At 34.4% G+C, this 19,698-nt stretch overlaps 1 protein-coding gene across 1 annotated transcript in view; it reads right to left on the bottom strand.

Annotated features, from left to right (window-relative positions):
* LOC148947275 (vesicle-fusing ATPase 1-like) overlaps positions 1 to 19,413 on the bottom strand; it is a 324,795-nt gene extending 305,382 nt beyond the window's left edge. Inside the window, exons 1-2 of the mRNA XM_089096977.1 lie at positions 19,328 to 19,413; positions 7,248 to 7,333 (exon numbers count right to left, since the gene is read on the bottom strand). Of these exons, the coding sequence (XP_088953103.1) occupies positions 7,248 to 7,333; positions 19,328 to 19,342 (101 nt within the window). The 5' untranslated portion in view covers positions 19,343 to 19,413. The remainder of the gene's footprint in view (positions 1 to 7,247; positions 7,334 to 19,327) is intronic.
* Between the last annotated feature and the right edge of the window lie 285 nt (positions 19,414 to 19,698).

The raw sequence follows: 19,698 nt of genomic DNA, 5'->3' as shown, positions 1-19,698 counted from the left end.
AATGTCAGCCACCAGTCGCAAGCAAATTTGATTAAATAGAACTGACAATAAATGGTCTACAAAAAACTAAAAAATCTAAATCCTTACAAATCAGAAGGTCCAGATGCCCTACATCCTAGAGTACCATACTCAAAGAGATGACACAAAAAATTGCAGCCCTATTGCAGTACATTTTTGTCAAGTTGCTACAATCAGGGAACCTGCCTGAACATGGAAGCAAGTAACGGTGATACCCCTCTTCAAAAAAATAAGCAAATCAGATTTAAGTAATTACAGACCTATCAGTTTAAGCTCTATCACGTGCAAAATACTAGAATCTTTACTCCACGATAATATATTACAGTACCTACTCGAAAGAAGACTCATTTCACCCGCACAGTTTGGATTTCTCAAGAAAAGATCAGCAGAAAGCCAGCTACTTGTCGCTACAAACGCCTGGAGAAAATATATGGATAGTGGGATGCAGGTAGATATTTTATGCTTAGATCTCAGAAAAGCATTTGATAAAGTCTCACAAAGTCAACTTCTTCGAAAACTACAGTCTATCGGTGTTGGCGATACTATTCTAAAGTGGGTTCTGAACTTTCTGAAGGGAAGATCTCAGTGAGTGAGACTGGAGGGATATCTTAGCAGCAATGAGACAAAAGTCACAAGTGGAGTGGTTCATGGTAGTGTTCTGGGGCCTTTGCTATTCGATATTTACATAAATGATATCCCAAATAACATAGATTCTGAGATACTGCTTTGTGCAAATGACACGAAAATCTTTCGCGCAATAACAAGCTTTGAAGATACAGAAATACTACAGCAAGACTTAAACAAAATAGCAGAATGGATGAAAAAATGGAGCATGGAAGTGAATACAGAAAAAAGTTGTCACGTTCGGCTAGGCCCAAAACACATTTCTCGGCACTACTGCTTTGAAGGACAACAGATACCTACACAAGAAGAAGCGCGAGACTTGGGAGTGAAAATAGACAGTGACATGACTTTCACCAAGCACTACGAGTCAATCATCTCTAAGTCATCACAAGTCTTGGGAATTATTTGAAGAAATTTCTCTCTTACTGACTCAACACTGTTTTCTATACTCTTCAAATCGTTAGTGAGACAAATGATCGAATACGGTCATACAAAAACCAGACCATTTTTTAAAAAGACAGCAATGCAATATAGAAAATCCAAAGGAGGGCTACTAAATTTGTTCCATCACTTAGAGACTTATCATACCAAGACCGTTTGAAAAAACTGTCGCTCCCAAGCCTCTCATACCGATTTTTGAGAGATCTTATTGAACTATACAAAATATGCAACAGATACTACGACAACATCCCTCCAGAAGAGATAATAACATTCAAGAATAATAGCCTGAGAGGTCACAAGTTTAAGCTAACCAAAGAATGTTTCAGAAGAGATGTTGGTAGATGGGCATTCAGCAACCACATTGTCTCCAAGGGGAATGCACTACCATCAGACATTGTCAACTCAGATTCAGTCAATGCATTTAAGAACAAGACTGACAATCATTATAGTGATAAAGCATTTGATTATGTAAATTTTTGTAGATAGAAGCGCAAGCCTGTTTTCGCAATATATTATTATTATTATATTAAGTGGGGTTGAACCAATTCAGTCTTAGAGTTACGTTTAGCATCTCAAAATAAAGCACAAAATTACACTTCACGGATCTCTCTGAAAAACGTCTATCATATCTTCCCCGTCTAAAGCTAATGCTGATACTTCTGTGCTGTACCTACTCAAGATCATTTCTGATGTCTTAAATACTTGAACTTCCACCTTACCTTACCCACATGCTCTTAATCTCCCATAAATTCGTAAGTTGAGGAAAAACCTATTGTCCGAGTATTTTTGCTTTTCTGTTTTCACGTCTTCCCTACAATCTTTATACTCATTAGTAAGACTGCCTTATGAAAAATATCAACTTCTTTCTTTAACTCTTTCATCACCAGCCTTCATAACATCTTGAGTAAGACGTTACTCTAAAACGTTTTAACTTCCTTACATTTTCTTTCCCCTAGCACTAAGCCTTATCTATCAGAGACGGTGCTCTAGCGGTGCCTAAATAAAAAGCCATATGTTTTCAAAGTATTTTATTCCTTCAACTTCTTATGAGGCGACATCGACCCAAATGAGGCCACATCCTTAGCCCTGGACAGGGCTGCATGGATAAGACTGACAGCGCTGTCAACCAGTTCCCTGTACGCTGGCATCCCTGCTAAGCAAGAGCGGTAAGTCAAAATAAGTCAAGAACTTCTTATGGAAGCAGTGGTCATAGAAACTTCGAAAAGATCGGCTAGTAATCAGTGTTGTTTAATCAACCCCTCCCCCCTCCAATGGCATGGGCATATTTATGTATTTCAAAATCCGTAACACAAAAAAACAAGAAGACGGGGCAATAATAAAAAAAGAACAGAAGAATAATACATTAAAAATTAAAAACTTCAAAACACACCACAGCTTCATCAAATTACTGTGTCAGTACTGATGACCAAAGATAGTTCAGTTTTACAAACGGGAATTATACATAAAAACTTGCTTTTCCACAGCAGTAACAAGGTCAACAATGTTAAAATTTCCTACAAGATATGAATTGCAGGTCCACGTGGGAAAACGTAAAAGAGATTTCGTGAAACTAAACAAAACTGAGTGAGTTTTGACTTGTCTGTATTTGCGAATGGTTTCCGAAAAGGTGCAATGCACAGATAATGCAGTAAGATAAAGGGATTGATAAGTTTCGAAAGAAGAGGACGATTGAAGCGTATCTTATTCATGATAGAAGTTGCATACATTTTCTATTTCCGAAAGTCTCAAGGTTGCTATCTCATCTGTGTTAAAGAATTTTTTTACACATCACAGCAATTTAGAAATGACTAACTTCGAAGGCAAATAGGGGAAAATTAATTAATAACTTATAAAAAGAAATATAATAAAAATTAGTATTAATAAAAAATAATAAATTAAATTAATATTAATTGTTTTAATTTAATATCAAATTAATATTAACTAATTTAATATTAATTTAAAGCTTAATAAATAACAACATTATAAAACACTTTGAACCTGCTTCCCGTGTACACAGTGAGCATATTCGGTGAGTAGGTTAAAGATACTGCAATATGCACTTCCAAAATTTTATCTTTTAAGCACAAATAAATTCTTCTCTCATAACAGAGCACAATACAATTTTTTCTACCTCGTTCTCAAGAAAATTTTCCTATAACTTTGTGTTCACTAATGACACAACAGTCAATTTGAGCTCTTGCTAGAAGTTTTTTACTGTTGTCTTTCTTCTTACAGAAACAATTTTTTGTATATAGCTGAGATGCAAAAAGGCTTCAATGGCTTTAGAGGATTTTTTTCCCAGAGAAGAGTGGAGTTGAACACACAAAATATTTTATTTTCGACCAATAATATTTTCGACAAAATATTATATTTTATTTTATTATGAAAACTATAGGGGAAAAATTGGGGATGTTAAAAGAACTTGACCCAAGACATTAAATTGATATGTGCCTGATCAAGATTTGCTTGTAGAACTTCGAAAGACGTTATGTCATATCACAAATTTTACAGAAGCAGAAAAACTGGCAATCAATCCTTTTTATATCAGAAGTTCTAATTTCCAACTATTTTCTTTTTCCAGCGGCAAAAGGAGAAGCAGCATATTTTGATAAACGAATCCTAAACTTATAAATGCCTTAAGAATCAAATAATACACAGGAAAATATTTAGGATGATCAATTAAACGAATTTAATTTAAGCATTAGGCCATAAATCACAGCCTTTAAAAACGCCACATAACATCTTTTAAATTACTGGAGTAAAATTGCTGTGAGTTCTTTTTTGTCAAGGTCTAGCTTGTGAATAGTAAAAATACTAATAAGAGAATTTACTAACAGCAAATAGAAGGCAACTTTTGACAAAACATGGGTAAAACTTAGGGGACGTTTCCTATTATTTTGATCTCCTATCTACTTAACTCTGTCCAATCTATATAAACCAATAAATAATCCTAGATGCACAATGCTCAATCCTAATGGCTGAATTAAAACACTTTTCCTGGGGTAGCAGGGTCATATCCCCAAAAAAGCCTCAACACACATTTAACGAAATTTCCGTGGTCAGAGAATAGCACAGCTGCGGTTAAGGTAGAAAATGAGGTTAGTAGCTGGTTTCGTATAAAATCAGGAGTTCCGCATGGTTGTTTTCTATAACCCTTTATATGGATCATTTTGATGGACTTTGTCTTAAGGAGCACAGAAAAGGCAATGAGAGAACATGGGATCAAATGGGGAGGAAAAACTTTCCTGGACTTAGATTATGCTGATGATTTTAGCATCCTAGATGAAAGTGTGACCAAAATAAATGAGCTTTTAGAGGTTTTGCAAGCTCAGGGTGCTGGAATAGGTTTGAAAAACTAATGTTAAGAAGACTAAGTCGCTGAGGCTAGGACCAAGTGAAGATGAAAAGGTGACGTTGGGTAAAGAAAAGACTGATCAGGTGGACAGCTTCACTTACTTTGGTAGTATTATTAGTAAAGACAGTGGGAGCAGTGAAGATGTTAAAAGTAGAATAGCCAAGGATCAGGGTGTTTTTTCACAAAAAAGTTTGGAAGCATAGGAAGATAAGTCTGCAAACCAAGATTAGAAAATTGGAAGCTACAGTGACGACAAGGGCTATGGTGAGGGAAAGGTTGAGACAGCTAGGGCACGTTCTGCAAATAAAGGATGACAGATTGTCCTTTGCGGCCATGCATCTAGGGCTAAATAGAAAGCAGGACACCCATGGTTGGGGTGGGAGGATGTCGTAAAGAAAGATTTAAGGGAAATGGGAACCTCCTGGAAGGGTGTAAAGAGGGAGGCTTTGAATAGATTGGGATGGAGGAGTAACGTGGGTGCGTGTGCTGGCCTTGCTGCTGTGGTGAGGTGCTAGCAGTAGTAGTATATCTACACACAGGGACAGACTATAAAGCAGAAAAATATATCCCCCAAAAATAGGAAATTGTGGCTATTACACCCACTTTCTTTATATTTTAACCCTTATCTAGTAATTTTCATTAAGTTTACCAAGGACTGGACTTGTTTATATTTGAACCCTTAAGCTCTTTGGACTGACCATATTCAGCCATTTCGCTAATCTCCCACTAGTTTGGGTAAATTGACAATAATGGTAATTAAAAAAAAAAATGAAGCCTAAGGTGTTGTTTAGTGCTGGAAGTTTAAGCATATCAAATTTCGAATCTAGAAATAAGAAATACAACAGCAACCTTTACAAATATTAAATAAACAAAAAACAAGTTTTTTCAACTGAAAGTAAGGAGCGACATTTTAACTTAAAACGAACAGAAATTATTCCGTATATGAAAGGGGCTGTCCCCTCCTCAACGCCTCGCTCTTTACGTTAAAGTTTTTTATTGTTTTAAAAAATAAAGTTTTGATAAATAGTCAAACTTTATCGTAAAGATAGATGCGTTGAGGAGGGGACAGCCCCTTTCATATACGGAATAATTTATGTTCGTTTTAAGTTTTAATGTTGCTCCTTAATTTCAGTTTAAAAAACTTGTTTTTTTTATTTAATTTCTGATCGTTTTTTAGTTAATGCAGCTTTTATTTTGGCTCACCGTCATTGAATAAGTAAACAAAATTTGCATAAAAATTTTACTTTTCTTTTGCTAAATGGCTGTCTCTAAATTTGGTTCTGAGTCAATACCTTGCTCTTTAAGCTAAAGTTCGAATTTTGTTCCAATTCTTTAAAAATGACCCCTTAATCACAAAGGCCGTTAATTAGAATAAATAGCTCTTATGAAAGTACTAAATAATCTTTGGCTTAAAGAGCGAGGCATTGACTAGAAGGTGAACCCAATCATATAGCTAATATTTTTTGTTCGTTTTAAGTTTTGATGCTGCTCCTTACTTTCAGTTGAAAAACTTTTTTTTTATTCAATTTCTGATTTTTTTTTAAAAATGATGGGAAATCCGGCGCCCCCTTCATAGCAATGTCCCTTCCCCCATGAAAACTTCCTTCATGAAAAGATCCTCCCATATAAACCCCGACCCACCCCCACCTCCCACTACCAGAAGTAATTCCCCCTGAAAATGTTTGTATACTTTCCAAGAACTAATATTATATGTTAACATTGGGTAAAGTTCAAACTTTCAGCCCTTACCCCGGGGGTTTTGAGGGATTAATTCATGCTAAAAGACATAGTTATAATATCATAAGCCATTTTGAACAAAATGGCTATCTCAAAGTTTTGATCGGGTGACTTTGGGAAAAAAAGAGCGTGGGAGGGGGCCTAGTTGCCCTCCATTTTTTCGGTCACTTAAAAAGGGCACTAGAACTTTTAATTTCCGTTACAATGAGCCCTCCCAACGATATTCTAGGGCCACTGGGTCGATACGATCACCCCTGGAAGAGAAAGAAAAAAAAAAAAAAAAAAAAAAAAAAAAAAAAACACCCAACCGTGATCTTTATTCGTGCAAAAAATTGAAAATAAAAAAATTTTGTATAAAGGAGCTTGAAACCTCTACATTATGGTTCTCTGATAGATTGTATATGATGGTGTGATTTTCATTAAGGTTCTATAGCTTTTAGAGTGTTTTTCCCCCTTTTTTCGAAAATCAGCCAAATTTTCTAAGCCGCGTAACTTTTGATGGGTAAGATTAAACTTGATGAAATTTATATATTTTAAATCAGAATTAAAATCTGATTCTTTTGATGTATCTATTGGTATCAAAATTCCGTTTTTAGAGTTTTGGTTACCATTGAGTTGGGTCGCTCCTTACTTGTAAAATTTTACACAATAACAATACAGTAAAATTTTACAAACATAACTCTAGTACAAAAATAATAAATCGAATCTATACATAATAAATAAATAATATTATAAATAATATAACAAGTATCATAAAATAATAATACAATATCAAAAAATCATAACAAGTATCATTAAATCATAATAAATACCATAAATAATAAATATCAATTCTAAGGTAATAATTTTGAATCATATACTAGGTCAAAGTTGTGGACCATTTCAACGTTTAATAACTTTATTAGGGGTCTGCACCCTAAAGAAATGTAAATCCCCTACCCTCCCAATAGCTTCATCTACGGATCTGTCTAAAAAAATGTACCTTTAGCTTGTATACCAAATCCCTCCCCTGTAAATGCTATCATTCTTGCACTATAAAAGTAGATTTGAGAAAATCTTATTAAATACTAACCTTGATGATTTTGGACAATCCGCTGGATTTAGGAAGCACCTGTTAGTTGCTGCCTTATCATCCTCATCAACTTTACAGACGCTAAGCTGCAAGAAATTAACAAAGCATAATTAGTTCCACTGATTAAAGAATGGATATTTCTTGGGTCTAAACTAAGGAAGTGGTGAGTAAATCAAATATTTAGGTAATTACATAGAATAAACTAATATACTTCTGTACTGAATTCCCCAGCTTAATCCCTATGGATTAGCACTAAGCAGCACTTAAAAATAAAACTCCCCCTTTCTTGCTTTCTTGTTCTCAAATATGATCATTGCTTGCAATCTTGCTAGTTATGCTATACATTGCTTTCTTAACAACTTCAAAGAGCTCTGTATGCAATCTCTATCTCATATCTTTCAAAGGTGGTTCTTTAGACTAGGTTTAGGGGGGAGGTGGCCACCCCTTCTATCTGCAGGCATGATGACAACCATAAACCTCAAGATAAAATTTGTGGCACCTTTTTAATCCACTATGTGCTGATTCATCTCCAAGTCCTTCAACAATGAAGACAAAAGCAAACTCAAAAATTGTTCATAATGCCCAAAGCAGCCCATGTTTGTTCTGTTCTCAATTGACAAGCAACTTATTGGGCAAAATAGAAAATACATTTTGAAAAAAAGCAGGTTGTATCAATTTGTGAAATATAAAACTAATATAAATGGACCCTAGCTCATGAAAAGGTGCTAAAGACAGGGGCATCTTTGTAACTTGGAACAGGCCAAGGGATGGCAGCTCTAGTGTGCAATTCAGGGAGGCAAAAATCTATTCATTGAAATAATAGACTTATTAAAGAATGGGTAGGTAAGAACTGAACCATCAATCATACTGTGCTAGCTATTTGACAAGTCCTTATCTTCGCAGTATATCACCTATTTAATAAGGCTTTTCATCTTTATAGGGGTTATAATTTTGCCTATTAAACTTCAAAATAAAAGCCTAATTTATCTCCCATAATACAATAGCTACACACACCTTACCACTTGCACAACAGCTACAGGCAATATCAATAGAACATGATATGCAGTCAGTCTCCTTCAAGATAGCATATATAATGGTAAGTTTTCCTCTCAGAAGATCTAACAAACTTGTGTGTGTCCTTCAACCGGCAGGTGAAAGGAAAGGAAAGAGTAAGGATCAATAAGGATTTCCATATTTAGTGGGATAAAAGAACAAGGACTAAATACAATGAAGAGAAAAGCAAATTGAAAAAATTGTTCTATCAATTCATTAATGTCCAAAAGAGGCCCAACTTTTTTTTGTCCTCAAGTGATTAGCAGCTTATTGGGCATGTGTTTTGGGCTATACAAACGTATAAAAGAAAAAAAAAATTGAGAAAAAGCAGGTTCTATCAATTTGTAAAACCCTAAAATGGGCCAAACATTGTTTTTCTCTAATTGGTGTATTGTAATAAGTAATTTGTAAAACCCTAAAATGGTATATCAATCTGTAAAACCCTAAAATGGACCCATCCCCCCAAAAATAAGTTTTTCTGACATGTAAAAAAGTAACAAAAATGGATATAAAAAAATTTTTTATTTGTTTTTTGTTTTTTTTTGTTTAAACCCCCCCCCCCCCCCAAAAAAAAAAATCATGGGTACAGTCTTGATAACAGGAATTACAATTTCAAAAACTAAAGCAAATGAAAAAGAAATCAAAAACTCATAATCAAGGAAAAACATTTTTGTCAGAATTCAGATAGGTATAGACCTGGTATGTTTTGCCCTAGAATTTAGAGAAAAGTAGACATAGTACCTTAGAAATACTTTCCTATGGTACACATTTGGCCCTGGATTTAGCCCTGTAGGTTTTATTTGCCTAACACAACCACTTTCCAAGATAGCAAGAAGTCCCTAAACTTGAATTTCACCAGGTTCCTTACCTTATACTCTTCTAAATATCACAGCCTCTTTTCCAACAATTTACAATATCCCCCCCCCTCTAATGGTCCCATGTATAACCTTAGGGCAAATCAGTACTTGTATGTTATAGCTCATACCTAATATTCTTCTAATATGTTTCTCTGATGCCATCCTAATGGAATATACCTCAGTATGATAAGAATATAATACTTTAAAAACAAAATTGGCCTATATATTTGCGTATTAGGGGGGGGGGTTAAAGTATAGTGGATCTACATGCCTAATGTTTTAGGTACAATTATTCTGCATATTATTAAGTAAGAATTGTTTTCAAACTTCACACTGTCCAAATACTTCACCCCCACAGCCCCCCCCCCACCCTATCCCTAATGTGCAAATATAAAGCCAAGATTATATATTTTCTATCTATTCTGTCACTTCTCTTTGTGTTGTCTCACACTAAGCTGAAAGAAACTAACAAAAAAACAGTTATTTAATGCATCAATGAATGAACAACTTGAGTGGTAGGGGCTATATTATACAAGCACCAACATAGCGTATATCAAGTTAAAAGAAACACTAAAATAAATCCAAATCCTACAACAATCCAATATTCACTCAATCACTCAGGCTAAACTGGATATATCCAAGTCTAATGGTGATGTACAAATGCATCAAAACATGTAAACAACAATGATAACATACATGGATAACATATAGACTACAGGGTTTCATAACTGATATATGGCCAGGATGAACATAGTACTTAATTAAATTTTGCATACTAGCTCCATATATAATAGTAAATTCACTTTGCAAGTAAATTCACTCCCCACCTGATGGTCATTTTTATAGGCTAGCCCTTAATATATATTTCTTCATTACATCAATGTGTTCATACATTAAACTGGATATCTTCTCTGTTAGCAATTTATCTCAGTGTGTGATTTATTGCAGAATTTACCACAATATTATATGACAGGATGGTATTAGACTACAATTGAGGCTATTGATAAGGAAACGAGATAATTTATGGGTACAGGTTGAAACAATAGTGATGCATAGCAAAAGTGATGAAATATATAATTAGGGATATATATTGGCACATTAGGGGGGTTGGGGGCAAAGTATACTAGAAATCACCCACAAAATTTGTTAACTACATTTCCTCTGTGGGCCTGTATTATGAAGTAAGAGCTGTTCTCTTAGCATGGTTCCTTCTCCATAGTCCCAATTGTAGGCTAATGCCAAAAGGATTAAAAAAAAACAAAAAAAAAACTGATAGTGGAAGGATACATGACAATCTAATTAGCCTAGTCCTGGAAATGTCCTGGATATTGTAGCATAGGAATCGCATTGTTTTTACCTTAAATTGCAGCTTGGAGCAATCTAAGGATTTTGTCTTGTGAAGCTCCTGGATTGATGATCAAAGTTGTTTAGCAAGCAGGTGCAGTTGGATGATCAGTAGCTTCCCAGTCAAGTTTACACTCCCTCAAGAACCACTGAGCATTACCCTAAATTGCCCTTACTAGTGATAGGATGAATCCTGTGTCCACCAGCTTCAGAGATGATAGCTATCACTGATAACTAATAACAAATAGCATCTGGCCTTTGTTTAGAAATGTCTACAGATTCAGCAGTAACTGTGTCTTCAGAGAGTTTATTCCAATAATTGAAAATTAGTGAGGAAAAGAATTGAGTTTGGATTCTGCTTAGGGTAGACTGCTTAGAAAGTTTGTAAGACTTAGAAAGTCTTACAGGGTAAGAAAGTACCCACATGCTGGAAATCATTTTGGTGGCATGTCTCTGCTTATCTTCCAAAACTTTGGGGGGAGCAAGTGTAAAGGGTATGCTTGATCAGCCCCAGAGTTGAACTAGCACCAGCAGCAGAGTTCTTAGCATGGGTAATGGATTTTAATTTGTAGTCAATAGTGACTCCGAGATCTCACTCGACATTTACAGAGGAGACTGGGTGGTCTGAGAGAAAATGAACAAGGATTATTTTTGTTGAAGCGGATTATATGGCACTTTGCAGCATGGAATTCAAGAAAAAAAACCTCAGCCCATTGACCAAGAAGTACAAGATTATTTTGTAGAAGGGTATGATCATCTTATATTTGAACTCCTTGAGTCGAAAGATCTACTGAAAGATATTTGAGAATATCTAATAAATAAGAGACAACCAAGCCAGTAGCTTTGTGGCCCACAGAGTGAAGCAAAACGAAAAGGGCTAGATAGTATCAACTGAAAAGCCCGCCTTGCTGAAATAGAAGAAGAAGAAGAAGATCATCACTTGACACGGCTGGTCCAAAGAAAAACCAATTAGCCCTCCCATCAGTTGAGCAGCAGGCAATTACTAATTCCAATTCCAATGGTCCAGGAAGCTTTGAGTTGTCAGCATAGTATTAATTTACTGCTGATAGTAGGAGCTTTGTTGATAAAGATATTGAATATTGTAGGACCCATTGTACTTCCCTGAAGAATTCTACTCAAAACTTGTTCAGAAGAAGAAAGTATTTGGTTACCAGAGCCATCAAATAGCTAATTACACTAAGATCACTGGTGAAGAAAATCTAGGATCCAGAGTAGGGATTTCTTTTCAAGCTTGACAACTTCATAGCAAGTTGTTTATCCCAATCCTTGTCTAAAGCTTAAGGAAAGTAAAGGAAAATCATGTCAGTAGGCACTTCAATATTAAGTAACTTAGTGATTTGGTCATACAATTCAAGGAGATTTGTATCAACAGATCATCCTAAGCAAAAACAATACTGTAGGCTATGCAGAGGATTATTTACTTCAATGTGCCAGATAACTGGAGAATCAAAAATAATTTTCAGCAAGGTCCTTTCTAGTTTTCTTAAATACTGGAATGATATGGGCAGTTTTCTGATCAAGTAGTAGTCTGAAAGATTCAATGATAAGTAGAATAGTAAGGAAAGTGATTGACAAGACTTCAAGATTCATGCAGGATACAAGGATGAATGCAGTCAGAACCAGCAGATTTGTTAGTATTAAGGTTTAAGGTATTGGAGTTCATTCAATGCTCTCAGTCGAATAACATCGTTTCATGCGAGCCCGTTAAAATATAAGTGAATTATTCACCCGTTGTGACGTATTAAATTAGATGCTATTAATGTGATTATCTCCTTGGATGGTGCTAATTTGGTCTTACAACTTAAATGGACAGAATTGATAATGGATTAACAACTAATTGATTATGGATATAACAACTTAAATATAATTGAATTATACACCTGTTGTGACGTTATAAACTAATTGCTATTAGTGTGGTTGTGTCCTTGGCTGTTTTTTTTTGCTAAATTGCTCTAACAATTTAAATGGGGAAAACTAAGAATCCACTGATAGTGCAACAATACACAAATCAATTCAAAGCCTTGGAACAAATATTCAACAAATATTATCAACTGTGACAAACATTCAAGCAGAAATACAAGGAATGAGAAGTGAAATGTTAGAAATCAGAGGTGAGATAAGTAATTTATCATCAAGGACCCAAAATTTGGAAAGTTCCAAAAAAGTTCACAATGACGCAATCGCTAATCTACAGAAGGATGTTAAAAACCTCCGGCTATCAGCGAACCACTCCTATGATAACCCCAGCATTGGACCCTTAAAAAATCAGGTACTAATCTTAGAAAATGCTGACCAACAGAGTAACTTCATAGCCTGGAACATAAAGTGTTTGATGAAAGAAGAGGGCGTGGAAAAAATTGGTGAATTATTGCGGAAATTAGATGTTCAATGTGAATTCTTGGTCATTGAATTAAATGAAAAACTCAGGAAAATCATACTACACAACTCTAATGGTAAGTTTCCAGTTTTGTTAGCAAACAAACTATTTTGCGATCGAGCTTTTAGGGAAAAAGCCGGCTAGGATAATTTTAGGATAATCCATAAAGGGCATTTATCTGACGATGTGAGCAAGTCTGTTCGAGAAATTCACTCATCCCTCCTCAAGAAGAAAAGTGAACTTAAACAGAAGGGATTTCAGGCTTGGATTCCTCCAGTAGTCCCACCAATCCTATGCTATATCGACCAAGTTGGAGAGAGGAAAAAGATGGATTGGTGCCAAGTCAAACCAAATTGACTTTTTCTTTGTGTGGTCAATTAACATCACTCAGCTGATAAGTAAATATTTTCTTTGTGATATATTGATTTTTTTTTTTTTTTTCAATATGGTGTGATTTAACATTACAGGGGCTTGTGTAATGTTAAACCCATTTAGTGTGAGTTTTAGTGCTTTTAGTTTTTTGTGGGAGGGGCATGGGGGGGGGGTGCTCCTTGGCGGGAGGTCAATACACGATAATGGTTAGTCAAGTTAATGTGATCCCTGCATCTAGGCTGGAAGAATTTGAAAGAAATTCGGGCCTTTTTAGTAATGTATTCCAAACGCCCCTAGCCCATGATAATAATGAAATTTTAAACTCTTTTTTAGATCCCCCTAATAAATACTTGTTTTCTCATGAAATAGTTCATAAAAAACCAAATATGAGGAGAATATCTTTTTCGAACTGTCATGGATGGAGGAGCAGGCAAGGTGCAATTGAAAATTTTTTATTTGAATCGGGTACGGATATTCTTGGAGTTTGCGAAAGATTTTTAGATGAAAGTTTGGCAAATAAAACTAATATTAACGATTTCCAATCTTTTCATGTAAGCAGGAATCGAAAAAAGCAAGTTGGCTTAGCAATACTGGTTAAAAATTATATTCCGGCACGGATGAAAGAAGAATTTCTATATCTAAATACTGAGATGATGTTTGAAAGCTGTATTGTTGAATGTTTTTTACCAAATAATGAAAAATTTTTGATTGCTGTAATTTATTGCCCTCCCTCGTCTAGCATGGCAGGCTTTATTGATAAATTTAAAATATCAAATCTTTGAATGCCATTTTTCATCCTTGGGGACTTCAATATTGACTTGATGGGATGTCTCCCATCAAGCCAACATGTCCTTCAATTTTTAGAGTGTAACCTTTCTCATGGTATGAACCCAGTATGTTTTATTCCAACACTAATAACAAATTCTTCTTTTTCTCTGATTGATAACATTTTTGCACCTCATACATGTGAGGCTACATTCGTGGTTATGGAAGATACATCTGATCACTGTATTTTAATGTCTGATTTCAAAGTGCAAAAGATAGTCAATAAACATAGTCCTATGAAGAGGAGAAATTTCTCACAAGTAAATATGAAGGAACTGAAATTTCATCTTAGTAATGTAGATTGGAGTGAAGTTACTAATGAGAATGACCCAGATAATTCCTTAGATATATTTTATCGAATCTTGAATGATAAACTGGACCTTCACTGCCCATTTAAAACTACATATCGGAAAATAACCTCGCCTAAAAAACCTTGGATAATTGTATCACTTTTGAAATCTATCAAGGAAAAAAATCGATTGCATAAGATAAAAATGAAATACCCTTCGGCTCATAATGTACAACGATTCAAAAATAATAAAAACTTGCTGGTTAAAATTCTTAGAACAAGTGAACAAATTTATTATGAAAATTCATTAAAAAAAATCTGATTCACCTTGGACTACATGGAATTTAATCAAGGAAAAAATTGGAAATAATACTAAGACACCACACCCTGAAGTGATCATAAATGAAAATGGAGTTGAATTGAAGGGGAAGGATATTGTTTTAGATTATTTTTGTAATTATTTTTCTCATATTAACACTACTGTTGAACTGAATTCCCCAGAATCTCCATTTTATTCATATAAAGATTATCTCCTGCCATATGAAAATTCTAGTATTTTCCTGGCCCCTGTTACTTTTGGTGAGTTCCAGAAAGTAATTACAAATTTAAAAAGTGGCAATTCCATAGGTCTAGATGGACTCTCCACAAATATTCTTAAAGAAATTGCTTCTGTAATCCATGTTCCGTGGCTTCACATTTTGAATGCATCCATATCATCAGGGATCCTTTCAGAAGTTTGGAAATCTGCACGGGTTATTCCAATTCATAAGAAAGGTGATAAGACAGCTATAGGCAACTACTGACCAATAACTATTCTTCCTCCAATATCTAAAGTTCTAGAAAAAATTATTCAAAAAGAATTGTTTCGTATTTTGATAAAAGGAATTTATTTACTAAAAATCAGTTTGGATACAGGTCGGGTCATTCTACTGAAAAAGCTATTTCGGCACTAAATTTAGAGATTAATGATTCACTAAATGATGATAATCATGTGCCTACTCTTTTCTATGATATAAAAAAGGCATTTGATACACTAAACCACAAATTTTGCTGGAGAAAATTAATAACACAGGTATTGTAGGTAAAGGCCTAGGTCTAGTGAAATCTTACCTGCGTGGTGGAGAAACTCAAGCAAAGAAAATGGGCAGCAGTCCATCCATATTATTACTGATGATATTAGAGATCTCCAGGGATCTATATTAGAACTATTATTATTTTATATTTATATAAATTACCTTCCAAGGTGCTTACCCCAAGATAGCAGCTTAATAGTAATTTTTGCAGATGATACAGTGGTAACAGTAAAAGCTAAAATCCCATCTTTATTGGTTGAGAAAATGGTGATAGCAATGAAATCTTTGAATAAATGGTTTGCTTGTAACTACCTAGCTTCAAATTTTTCTAAAACTGAATTCATGATTTTTGGGCTGTCACAGCAGGCAGTAAATAAAATTACCATAGATGAGTTAACTGTAAATCAAAGTAGGATAAAAAGAGTAAAATCATTTCGTTACCTTGGGATTATTCTCAATGAGCTTTTATCCTTCTGTAAACATTCTGATTATTTGAGTTTGAAACTTGCCCATAACTTAGGTTGTCCTCATAGATTGAAACATGTATTTTCTTTTTCTATCTTTGAAATTTTATAACATTCTCTAATTGAATCATATTTTAGTTATCGCCCTTTAATATGTGTCAACACATTTTTTGTCCATCTGCCATCTCTTCAAATAATTCAAAGTAAGGCAATTAGAATTCTGGGTACTTTTATTTATTGCCCAATGAGGCTTCAAAATCTCTCAGAAACCCAAACTTTATATGTTTTTCTCAATATACTTAATCTTAAACAACTGAAGTACCTGCATACAGCAATGTGGTATTATGACATTCAATCTTCAACAAATTATTTCCATAATTTAGGTATAATTGAGACTCCAATTTCTCCTGCCCACCATGTCCACTCCAAGAAGTATCCCCTTCCTCCAATTAAATCAGAAAGAGCTAGATTATCAATCAGATATCAGATTCCTCATATAGTAAATATACTTAATTTAGTAGAAATGTTCCCAAGTTTCAAGAGCAGATCCTCTTTGAAAAAACATATTTCAAAAATGGTTAATTGTCTGGATGTTGGGATTGATGAATGATTGATATTAGTATGATTTGTGTTGTGGTGTTCTCATGCTGGGGTGGCCTCCTCTGTTATCTCCTACCTTGTATGTTTTTTTTTTATATATATCCTGTATTTGTTATTTCAGCATTTTCTTATATTTGTTTATGGCCAACACATCAATCCCTGCTCTCCATCAACCAGTTTAGAAATTTATTTGTCATGTGTTTTTGTCAATAAAAGATTACTGAAAGAAAGGAATGTAAGTTCCTTTAGAACTATTTGACCAGTAATCAAAATCAATTCCATCTCAAGCAATACTTCATACAGGACTACAGGAGGAGGGGAAAACAGTACTGGAATGGGAGGAAAAAAACAAATGAGACTGGTTGGCTGAAAATTTTAGCTTTCAGCTCAGGATCAGCAAAAGGTTGACTATTATGCAGGATATTGGGGACTGTACATTTGCTGCAAAATTGTTAAGAGAAATAATACCAGAAAGATTTTGCATTATGTCTAATATCCTCAGCCAATTCCTCCTCCAACTTTCTCTTCAACTCCTTGATTTGGTTAGCTGTCTGGTTACAGAATGGTTTAAAGACTTGATAATTTTCTGAGGTTTTCTCTTTTCTACAACAATTCCATGCTCAATGTTTTCTGTTTATTAACCATGTAGTTTCAGTAGCTAAAAAAGTTAAACTTTTGGCCTGTTTTACCCCCAAAAATAGTGGTACAAAACTCTTAAGCATGCAAAAGTTTAGCTTTCTTATTTGACCAACTTTCCTCAGTAACAAGTTGATTCTAACTGATTTTGGCAAGTATTTCATAGACTAGTTTGTAATCAATATATTCTTGCTGTTTAGAAAAAGGTTGTGCAGTAGGCGAATATAGCTCTGAAACAATTACAAAAAGGTCACTTTTACCAACAGGTGTTGAAATTGCATCCCTAATAAAATGGTCTGGATTGCTGAGAATAACCAGATTAAGAATGTTAAGAGGCTTGACCTCCTGTGCAACAAAGTTGGTTGATATATTGTTTGATAGAGATATTTTTCACAGAGGGCAGAAAAAATAGGAGAATCCCTAGCCTACCACAAAAACCAGATCTATCAATCCAATGAATTTCAGGAAGATTAAAGTTAGGAAAAATCTAATTTAGCTACTTTTGGCTATCTTGGAAAGAAGTTAGGTTAGGAAAGTGAAACTTTCAGGGATGGGTCTACAGGCTATGCTAGAGTATGTCCTGGGAATGTATTTTGAAGTACCTACCTCTACCCCTTCTCCTTCTAGAGGGTCCTGAACTTTAAAAATCTGTGTGTTATAAAAGTGAGACCTTGCAAAATAGATCTTCTGCTTAAATGAAGTACAATAAAATTGTTTTCTGCTTCACAACTTTGCTCAATCCTAATTTATAAGGTTTTAAAGATATGCAAATATATTTCCTAAATTTTGAAGAAAAAAAACATTGAAATGGCTTAAATTTCTAGGCCACTCAAATAACAGGAATTATATTTTCAGAACTAAACCAGAGAAGAAGAAAATGATAGCTGAAAATTAAGGTAAAATGCTGCTTTGTCAAAATTTCAATAGGTAATAAACCTGTCAAGTAGGCAAATTTCAGGACCCTCTAGAGTGAGGAGTGAAGGTAGGTACTTCAAAACACCTTCCTGGGATATACTTTAGCCTGTAAACATATCTTTGAAAGTTTCATTTTTCTGACAGTCTACAGGCTAAAGTATTTCCTGGGAAGGCATTTTGAAGTACCTAGGCCTACCTCCACTCCTTCTTCCTCTAGAGGTTCCTGACCTTTAAAAATCTGTGAGTTATAGAAGTGAAACCTTGCAAAATAGATCTTCTGTTTGATTAAAGCACAACAAAATTATTTTCAGCTTAACAAATTTGCTCAATCTCAATTAACAAAGTTTTAAAGGTATGCAACTATATTTCCTAAATTTTGAAAAAAAAACATTGATATGGCTTAAAATTCTACTCAAATAACAAGACTTGCATTTTCAGAACTAAAGCCAAAGAAAAAGATACTGATAGGCCTAACTGAAAATTAAGGTAAAATACTGTTTTGTCAAAATTTCAATAGATATAGCCTAGACCTGTCAAGTAGGCAAATTTCAGGACCCTCTAGAGGGTGAAGGAGTGGAGGTAGATACTTCAAAATACCTTCCCAAGACATACTTTAGCCTATAGACCCATCCCTAAAAGTTTCATTTTCCTAACCTAACCCCTTTCCAAGATAGCAAAAAGTAGCTAAAGTAGAGGTAAATTTTTACCAAACCATATTATTGAGTTTCAAATAAAGTGAATAGGCCTATACTATTCAATGCCTTTTTTTATGCTGATTACAAATATAACAATAATTTCTATGGGAAATGAATTTTAGCAACCCCCCCCCTATATAGCCTATGTCAATTCAGGATATATATTAGCACATATGGGGGTGGGGGTTAAGCTAGGTTAGGGGGGGCTGAAATTCATTTCTGATAGAAATGATTATTATATTCGTAATCAGCATAAAAAGGCATCGAATGGTGTATTCACTTTATTTGTAACTCAATAGGCTAGGCCTAATATGATTTGGTAAAAATTTACCAAAGTAGAATTTTACCCTTTCTTTTAGTTCTAGATATTCCTTGAGCAGTCATGGCTATATATATGCCCATCAGAGAAACGGTGCATTGTCAGGGTAGCAACTATTACATTAAAGAGCATAAAATAAGGAATAGCCTATAATGGTACTAATTTTATTAAAACGTTTCCTTTACATGAGCCATAGCTCTACAGCATTACCATAAAAACGCAACCTTAAATAGATCTTACCAATTTTTGTGGCATTATCAACTGAATCCAAAAGTTAGTTTTTGATTGATTTCCAAGGATGAATCAATATTCAATTTATTTGGCTTCTTCTTTGAGGACTAAATAGTTACATTTTACTGCTTTCAATTACACATATTGCAATCTTTTCGTTATTTTCGGCGAACGGGTTTTAGAATTTCCAATAAAGGTAGTCTTAGGGTATTTAAAAATGAATCAATTTTAGTTCCTCTGAAAATTTTGCCTGACTACCTGACAATTTGCTTTCTGACTTCTAAATAAACTTGGACGGTTATACCTTATCAGAATTACGGTTGATCTCATTCAAGTAATGTCAACTATAATCAAGAGATAAAGAGATATTTATTTTAAAA

Source organism: Artemia sp. Qi Xiang Cuo, chromosome 11 (assembly GCF_049724085.1).
Source record: "Artemia sp. Qi Xiang Cuo chromosome 11, ASM4972408v1, whole genome shotgun sequence".
Classification (NCBI taxonomy): Eukaryota; Metazoa; Arthropoda; class Branchiopoda; order Anostraca; family Artemiidae; genus Artemia; species Artemia sp. Qi Xiang Cuo.
This window is presented reverse-complemented; position numbering and strand designations above follow the sequence as displayed.